This window comes from Varanus komodoensis, unplaced genomic scaffold (genome assembly GCF_004798865.1).
Source record: "Varanus komodoensis strain SLA01 unplaced genomic scaffold, ASM479886v1 scaffold1, whole genome shotgun sequence".
NCBI classification, from domain to species: domain Eukaryota; kingdom Metazoa; phylum Chordata; class Lepidosauria; order Squamata; family Varanidae; genus Varanus; species Varanus komodoensis.
The window spans coordinates 44,557,691-44,567,092 of record NW_025335268.1 but is presented as its reverse complement, the minus strand read 5'-3'; the positions used below and the strand labels follow the sequence as shown (position 1 = coordinate 44,567,092).

Sequence of the window (9,402 nt, the reverse complement as noted above, 5' to 3'; positions counted from 1 at the left end):
GGCGGACTGAATAGGTCAAGAAAGTGCCTCCGATTCAAAGGCTGGGCAGTTACAATCGGGTCGGTTCCGCCTGGGAAATAACTTTTTCTAGGAGCAACGGATGCAAAGCGGGTGGATTTCCTAGCAGTTTCGCCTGGCCGCTTGCCACAGGGCGCAGTGCCACCCTGGCCAGTGGGCGAGGATGGTGTCTGCGCGGAAGAAAGCTGCTCGCCAAAGGGGCGTATGCGTGCGTATCAATCACGTCGGCCGAGTTTGTAGAATAATCAATACCCGCTGCCTGGTCCTACTATATATAAGCAGCTTATAAAAGCTCCATGCGTTTCTGTAGCGTAGGCTACACGCCTTAAGACTTGGGGCCAACCTGAACTGGAAGGGCCGAGGAGTTTCTTTAGCATCCGCTCTTTTGGCGGGAAGACAGCGACCATTTCAACTCCGAGGGGGAGGGGGCTCCCTATCCACTGCGAATTAATACAGTCATTTCCAAGGTAAGCAACTGCTTAACTCAAGTTTAGGCCAACGGAGAAAACGGCTTTCAAAGCACACTTTAGGAAATGCGCTAATATGTGCTAGAAGGGCCAGAACAAATGCAACTTTAATACTTGCATAGGCGCGATCCTATGCAAGTTCAATAAAAAGGGCCTACAACTGCCAGCGTCCCAACAGACACGTTTTAGTGTCTGAATTTGCACATGATTTCGCCCTAACTGTGTGTCTAACGGCAGTGTCGTCTTTCCAGTTTTACTCCGAGAGCAGGTGCAGGTCGCAAATTGCCCGCACGCTGTAGGGTTCCTAAGCCATACGGACCCTGCGTCAACTCTAGAGTAAACATGGAAAAACGAACGCGTACTTGCTCGACACCCATTTAAAGTAACGCCTGCTTTGACTCTGCTTTGTCCCCTTTTCAGAACCCTGTAACTGGAGGGGCACCTCTTTTTCTACTTCGCTTTTGGCAGCAGAAAAGCGAGGCACGGAAGAGGCAATGGCATCTGCACCGGCGTTTTCTCATCGTCCTGTGCAGCATTCAGGATGCTTCAACATATGAAGCAATTCATATTTCTTCCTCTTAGTTTCATGACTCTCCAGCTAGGAAGAGTCTACAGGGGCTAACCTGATCGGCTGCACCCTGGTAGTTCACAACACAAGCCACGAGCTAAATTTAAATCTCACTCAGCCCCCCACCCCACCCCGACATAACCCTTTGCATGGCTCCTTGGTAAGCCACGTTTTCCCTCATGCATTTGTAACCTTATGAAGCTGCTGGCCTGCCTCGCAGGATTATTGTAAAATAATTCTGAAAAGGTGCCTAGGAAGGAAGGGACCTTTGCAAACTTCCCCTTTCTGTGCTCTGGGACGCAGTGGACCTGAAAGGTACTTGTTAAGTCCCGACGCCATGCCTGGCCTACTTAAGAGTTTCGAAACACTAGGCTATAGCAGTCGAGGCTCCAGTGCAGCTATGGACAGACGCAGTAGGCCGCGGCCCCCCCGACCGACAGATTTGTGTGGCGATCCGACATGCAAAGCATGCTAGATTAGGTGGACTTTGGTCTGGCATTGGTTGTGAGGGGAGCGGGATGTCGGTCTGACAGCTAACACACTGCCTTGTAAAGATCCTTCTGAAACCCTACAGAGTCTTGTGGAAACGTAAATTGATGAACTGTACCAAGCAGTTCCTTGAGAGCTGGTCAAAGTGTCAGGGGAGAGAGGAGCTCCTCGTTGCTGTAACTTTTCTGGATGGAAGACGAGAGGCATAGGAAAAATGATCTCTGCCTGGTGAGAACGGGAGTATCTTTGAAAATCGCAAGCACAGTCCGAACGAGAACCTGGTTTAGTAACTTGGGTTGCCCGAGAAAAAGAGTCCAGGTTTATTTTCAGGCTGGCAGTAGAAAATGTGATGAACTACAGCGGCTCTTAATTCTACTTAAAGTAGACCCAGTGAAATGAATAGGGTTTGAAGCTAGATGCAAACCATTGAACGTAATTCATGGTCCTCAGCTGCACTGGCGATGACATCCATTGGGGAAAATAAAACGCCATTCCCAAAGCGCGGGGTGGGGGTGAGTGCCTCAACCTATCTATCATACTCGGGGGGAAATATGCAAGGCTGTGGCGTTCGATCCTTCGGAACTTGACTGAAAGGCCTTGCATTTCCCCCCGACAGACAACGCGGGCGCACAATGGATGCCCCGCCAGGCCGTGCTGTGGCTCCGGGGGTTTTTCGAGTTCAGGCGAGCAGCGACTGACAGGCGTGCGCGGGCTACGCTTTCCAGCTGGCGTATCCGCGGCGTGTCGATTTGCATATCGGATGTGATTGGAGAGAGTTAATCAAAAGAACGCGCAAGAGGCGCCCAACTGCTCCCGGAGCGGTGACTTCATTGGCTGACGAGGCAGGCCCTCTGCGCGGAGCCTCCCCGTCGGCTCGCTTGCGGGTCAGGGCCTGGCGGTCTGAACGTGGGACGGGAGGGATCCTGGGAAGCCCATGGAAATCAGCGGCCGAAGTCTCCGAAATATTATAGTACGCTCCACTCGCACTTTACTCTGTGTGTGCGTTTTGTTTTTGCCACAGGGGTTGGAATTGGGAATTAAAGCCCGACCAAGGCCTATGAATGCCAGTGGGGGAAAGAGCGGGTTTTTAAATGAAACACGGTCTTGGGAAGGGGAAAAAAAAAATCAAACTATGGCCTCTCGTAATGTTGGCCTAGCGCGTGTCCGGCCTCACACGCGGAAAGAAACATGCCCGCGCCCCTAAACAGCTTCGCTGCTAACCTAGGATACGGATGCGAAACGGTTTGATTTGTTCTTGCTCCTAACCAACTCGGATACGAGGGAGAGCTCTCTGCCATTTTAAAGATCTAAGCACAGACAAGTTTAGCCATTCGTCTTTTTCAGGACCACAGAGACTTGGGCCATAGTCCTATGCACTGAAATCAGCGGTCTTTCGGGTAAAAATGTAACATTTTTTTGTTGTTACAGTGCAGTGAAGAAAAAAAGTGTTGTGGCACCTTAAACGAATACATTTCGTTTAAGTATTTGTGGTCTATTAGGTTGTTTTGCTTTTTGAGGCGGGAGGAGGTTTCAGCCGAAAGATTTGATAAGGCAATTTTGTAATCGATGCGATGTGAGGTTTCTGTGTTTTGAGAATTAAAAATAGGCTGTTTCCATCGGGGGAAAAACTTTTAATCGAAAATGCTTTAGAAGAAAAGCTGCATCAGCAAGGGACTGGCACTAATTCTTTAGTTAACCCTTTAACCGAGATCGGCATGGGATCTTCCTCGGATTCCGAGGATGTTCATTACAAAAATATCTTTACTCACAGTTCCAAACAGATTTAAACTGCAGCAGTTGACTTGCTTCTTTTCTAGCCAGGTTTGCTTCTGTGCCCTGTTTATTGCTTTTAGGCTGTACACTTACCTGAAAGTAAGCCCCATTGAATTCAGGGTGACTTATTTCTGAGTAGTTGTGTCTAATACCACTGTGTTATTTTCTAAAAAAATAATAATAATAATGAAAGAGCTAGAGCTGAACCTTAGGCATTTGGAGAACAGACTGATCACAGGGTGGGACTTGGAGTTAAAACCAATGTTATCAAAGCTCCACCCCCTTTTCCCTTTCTCATTTCTTGTTTTCAAGAACTCCGGATCCTTGGCTGCGAGCAGGGGTCTTCTTTCTCTCAAACACGTCTGCACACTCATCTCTCCCTTCCACACACATGGCACTTCTGGTTCATTCATGGGACCCCTCCTGCAGGAGCTAGTCTTATTCTGCTTGCTTTCTTGGTCACTGCAGAATGTCCGGTGGAACAGCTCTTCATGCAAAATGGGAGCTCCTACAGTGCAGTTTTTGCAAACAACTGGCAGAAGGACACACTTTGTTCACACATTGCTGGTGTCTTGCTGTCTAACACCTACCCACACACATGCACCACCTTTTCGGGGACATTCTGCATAAGGCAAACATAGATGAGGAAATATACAATTAAAAATAACCATCAGATTGGAACAAGACAAAGGTTTACTCTGAAAGGGGGGTTTGTTTCCTTCTGATCCTGTACGTATCTACCCAAGTTTACTTTAGGGACTTTTAATCCCACTCACACCTACTCAAAAGGAAGTTCTACCAAATTCAGTAGAGGTTACTCTCACATCTCAGCCTCAAAATGCCTTTTAAAGGATAGTGTGACTGGGATGAGAAGAGAAGAAGAGAATATGGAGCATTGTTTTATGTTATTCCCATGTAAGCAAATGACCTCATGTTTGATTTTATTTTGTTCTTTAAAGTAGGACAGGAAAAGACAGGTGCCTGAGGAAAAGATTGTTTTTCCCAAATAAAACCCTTCATAAATTCCAGTGGGAGAACTGAAAAAGGAAGGCAACTGAGACTAAACATTTCCGATAGAGATCACTGGAAGTCCAGAATTCCTATGCCAACACACTTTGTCTTTCAAATAATATCAATAAGTAATAAAATGTACTTATCTCAGAACTGTTTGGAGGAAGACAAGAATTATTTCATATTGTTTTCTATCAAATTATTTCTCCTTCAGGTTAAATATACACTTCTTGAACAATCTCCCTCTCTTTTTCACTTGTTTACAAATCCTTCTCTCACACGCTTTCTCTCCCTCCTCCCTATTATTTTTACTACTATTATTGCCACAAATGTAAAGCTTCTCATCTCTGAAGAATAATGCAGTGCCTTCTTTATCTGAATCCCCAGGAAACTGACCACCTAGGCCACCATCTAGAGAATGTTCCATTCCTTTCAAAGTTAGATGGGGGGGCGGGGGCGGGGGAAGAGACATTTCTATCAATTCGGCTCATGCCAGCCTCACTTAAAAGAACCTTGAGCAATCTGGCCTATTTTTCACTGCTTCCTACGTATTCTGGAGGACCCCACTGAGAACCTCAGACAGGCTGCCCCCAAGAGCTGCTATGGATTGCAGAAGTGCTGTGAGATCTGTGGTTATTTTTAAAACCACAAATGTGAATTCAAAGTCCAGCCTCCTGTTGCCGAAAGCCAGGAGAAACCCAACATTCTGCAGAGTGACGCACGATAATAAATCGAAGTGGAACTTGGGGCCAGTAGCAATAAGGTCCAGGTGCAGGACAGAAGGGCATTGGCTGGCGATGGGAACCAATCCACTGAATTCGGTTCACATGCCATTTCCAATGCCTTCCTTCTCAGCCCTTCCTGTCCAGGTTACTCTAAAATCGATCACCCATAAAGGCATACATCACCGTGACTATGAAAGATCCAAGGGTGCTCTCCGGACATTATCAAATACAGTTATTTGAATAATCCCAGAATTCCACATTTCCCTACAAGAGATTGCATCCTTTTGTTTGTTCTTCAGAGAGCAGCTCTCAGTCTGCAGAGAGGGCAATTAAGCAGATCGATCGATTATTTATGTTGCTTGTTCCTTGTTTTACATTGATAATGAATTTTCAATTTGATCCATTTTGGAGGAAGGAACTTAACCCTCTTAAGGTTTATGCCTCTGCACCTTTGGACACAAAGAGCACTGATTTATTATTGCCCTTTGCTCACAGGCATTTGTTTTTCCACATAGTATGGCTATTGTGTAGGTGTTGCAGTCATTTTATGGGTATTAGGAATTCATAGAGATTTCAGTCCCATTTCAAAAGGAAACCAGCCTAGTTCCAAGTTTATTTGGTGTACTAAAAAGGGAGGCGAGTTAGAACTTTTATGGCTAATTAAATGGCAATGTTCTGAAGATGACTTTGGAAATATGTGGATTTGAATTTAATATGGAGGTCTTTAGTGCATTTTTCTCTTGTTCCGGCAGTCATGCATATCTATTTGGAAGTAGATTGCACTGGTTTCAGTGAGCCCTACTTCCAAAGAAGGGCTTGAAGCCATATTCCTAAGCATAAAGCACGTGTGTAACCTGATCTTTTCCATATATTTACTCTGAAATAAGACTCATCAAGTTGAATAGAGCTTACTCTCAAATAAGTTCACAGAAGAATTCAGTCTGACTTTCAGTTAGGGGGTACTTTGGTATTGCATGTTTTATCCCTCCTCCTCCCCTAACCCCCTACTTTTTCACTGGGTTTCAAACACATCCACTCCAAGTCAACTCCGCTTCCCCCTTCCAGACTCGCCCCGCACGTCGTTTCGGATGAGAGCAAAATCAAAAGCGGAGAGGGAAAAAACGGCAGCAACCCCAAACACTTTAATTTCATCGTCGGTGGTGTTTTGTTCTTGTTTTTAATTTGAAATTTCACCCAGAAACACTGGTCCATAATAATAAATATATCAATAGTTCTCAGGAATATATAAAAAATAAAGAGACATCAGCGTCCGTGAGGCCCTAGCAAAATAAGTTTCCAGCAAGCGCCCGAAGGAGAAGCGGAGGAGAGGCCCAGCCCGAGCGTGCATGCGGGGGGGACGGGCCGGAGGGGGGGCTGCGCCCCGCAGGCGGGAGGCGCGGTCGGCCGGCTCGCAGCGGCGGGCGGGGAAGGCTCCGCGCCGCACGGGCGCCGCGCGCTACTCACGGTGGTCGACGAGGGGGGCGCCGCGCCGGGTCTTCTCCGCATGCAGCAGCGTCCGCACACTTGGCGCTCACAGGCCGCTCCTAACGCCTCGCCCCGAGGACGGCGGCCCGGCCGCTGGCCCCTTATGCTACCCTCGGAGGCTCCAGGTCCCCGCAGCGCCCTCGAGGAGAAGGGACGGCTCGTCGGCAAAGCAGGGGGCGTCGGGGGCCCGCTGCTTGTCCCAGCAGGTTGGGTGAAGAAACCGTGTGCAGTCCGATTCGTGATTCGAATCGAAGCCTAATCGAATTGCCAAACCCCGCCGGAATGGTATTCTTACCATAACCTTATTTCCCCGGGGTGTGGTGGGTTTCCAGGATCAAATGCCCAGTATTTCAGTGTCACGGTTGGTTTATGGATCGGGCTGTTTCTGACCCAACTCTACACATCCGAAAGACAGTTGTTACTCGGAAGTAAGTTTCAATGGACATACCTGATCCAGCTAAAGTTAAGCAATCACATTTGTTTCCGGTTCTCCCCGCTCCCTAAATCAAGGGATCAAACTGGCCGAACTTATGCACTTTTCCTGAGAGTAAGCCCTACGGATTCAATGCTCTTGCTCTGGAGACAGTGTACACAAGATTTCAACTTTTAATAGCGGTGTAATCCCATGCACGCTTACTCAGGAGTAAGTGCGGAGGACTCCGAGGAAAGTGTGCGTAGGATGTGGAGCCTTGACCTTGGCTGGATCGTGCCCACAGCTTGTCAACACGCTTACTTCCAAGCACAGTTTTGGAGATACGCTCCCACCCTCCTAAGTAACAAATTGGTTTGAGCCGCGATGAAATCAGACAAGCGATCGCTTCTGCAGCTCTGAACAAGCACAATGAAGAGAAAGAGAGGGGGACGCGGGAAAGCATGTCTCCCCCACCCCATCCGTTTTAAAGGACGTATATACAGTCTGTTTCCCTCTCCCCCGCCCTCTTTTCTGTCCCGTTGAACCGGTAGGGTTTCAAGAACTACGCGGGGAGGAGAATCATCCAACGCAGCCCCCATCACCCAGGGAAAGCATGTTACTTTGCACGGTCCTTTTTCCCTACACTACCTCCCCCTTTACAACGGATGGATTTTGGGAGCCAGCATCGGACGGGCCCGAGAGAGGCGGCGGGGGGAGCGGGGGACACGGGCAGGGGGCGCGGGGGAAGCATCGCATGCGACCCTTCCCCGGCTTTCGGCGGGCTCGTCTTTCCGGCCCCTTCCCCGTCGCCACCAAGCGTCCTCCCGGCGACGGGGGCTGGGGGGCTGCGCGAGCCCCGCAGGCGCCCCCCTCCGCGCCTGCCTTGGCCACGGGCCCGCCCGGCGGCTTGCGGCGCGGGCTCACTTGAGCAAGTCCTTGGCCTCTGTGGAGAGCCGCGCCAGGCCGGCCGTGCTGCCGAGCGCCGAGAGGTGCGGCGGCGGGGGCATCTGGCAGATGCTGCAGGGGCAGGGCAAGCCGGCCCAGTGCTGGAAGCCGCCGCCGAGCTGCAGCGAGGGCGGCGTCGAGGGCGTCTTGAGCAGCGAGTGGGGCGGCCGGATGGTGCCCAGGCCGGGCAGCGAGGCCGCGAGCGGCGAGGGGCCGTTGGCCGACGACAGGGCGCTGCCCAGGATGGGGTGGACCGGGTGCACGGCGCCGGCGGCGTGCGGCGGGTGGCCGGCGGAGTGGGCCACAGTCCCGCAGTGGAAGGCGGAGTGGTGGCCGCCGTAGATCTCGCCCACCAGCCTCTTCATCTCCTCCAGCGAGCTGGTGAGCATCAGGATGTAGTTGCGCGCCAGCAGCAGCGTGGCGATCTTGGAGAGCTTGCGCACCGACGGCCCGTGCGCGTAGGGCATCACCTCGCGCAGCCCGTCCATGGCCAGGTTGAGGTCGTGCATGCGCTTGCGCTCGCGCCCGTTGATCTTCAGCCGCAGCTGCTGCAGGTCCTGCTCCGAGAGCTGCTTCTTGATCTTGTACTTGCTGCTCTCGCCCGGCGAGCCCTTGGAGCCGCTCCGCGAGAGGCCGCCGCCGCCGCCGCCGTCGCCCGACGAGCCCTTGGCGCCCACCTCGCTCTGCGTGGAGGACACCGAGTGGTGGTGGTGGTGGTGGTGATGGTGGTGGTGGTACATCTCGTCCATGTCTGGCGAGGACGCTCGGCTGGACGCGGAGCTGGAGTCAGAATTCATGATCTGGCCCGCGGGGAGGCGGAGGAAAGGCAGGAGAGGGCCGCCCCGCTCGGGGAAGGAGGAGGAGGAGGAGGAGGAAGAGGAGGAGGGCAGGGGAGCCACCGGCCAAGGGGCAGCCACCTTTAGCCGAGGAGGAGGAGGAGGAGGAGGAGGAGGAGAGCCCGAGAGGGAAACCCCCCGCCGCCGCCTCCCTTCCCCTTCTGGCTCTCGCTCGCTCCCTCTCCTTTCCCCTCCAGGAGAGCGGAGCGCTGCGCGTCGGTCTGTCCGTCGGTCCGTGTGCAGTGGGCGCCTCTGAGCCTTGATCTCAGCTCGCCTCCGGAGAAGAGGGGCTTTTATAGAGCCGCAGGCAAGCCGAGAGACAAAAGGAGCCCTCCTATCTCGAAAGGGGGCTTGTTAGAGGATGACGCGCCATTGATGCAGGGCGGCGCGCTTTGACGGCCCTATTTAGCCAGGAGCCCCATTCATCGGTATTGTGGCGCCGCCCGGGGACACCTCGGCCGCCGACCCTCCGGAGGAGACCCCCTGCCCTCTCCCCCGCCCCGCCGCCGCTGATTGACAGCGCGCCCAGCCCGCGCTTCGCCTCCGCCCCTCCTCCTCCTCTTCCTAGTCCGGAGAAGCCTCGATGCTCGCGGCTCAAGTTGGGGCGAGGGTGCGCGAGGGGAGGCAGTTTCTTCCTTTCACCGCCCCGCGGAAAGCGCATCCTGTGCATCTG

The 9,402-nt window shown here is 52.1% G+C and overlaps 1 protein-coding gene across 1 annotated transcript; it reads right to left on the bottom strand.

Moving 5' to 3' along the window:
- Positions 1-7,868: 7,868 nt before the first annotated feature.
- OLIG3 (oligodendrocyte transcription factor 3) lies at positions 7,869-8,690 on the bottom strand. The gene has a single exon (XM_044448923.1). It carries the CDS (start codon positions 8,688-8,690, stop codon positions 7,869-7,871), a length of 822 nt encoding a protein of 273 aa, XP_044304858.1.
- Between the last annotated feature and the right edge of the window lie 712 nt (positions 8,691-9,402).

Bases quoted from the DNA above. Each gene is read 5' to 3' on its own strand.
- OLIG3 (XM_044448923.1), bottom strand. From the start codon at position 8,690: ATGAATTCTGACTCCAGCTCCGCGTCCAGCCGAGCGTCCTCGCCAGAC.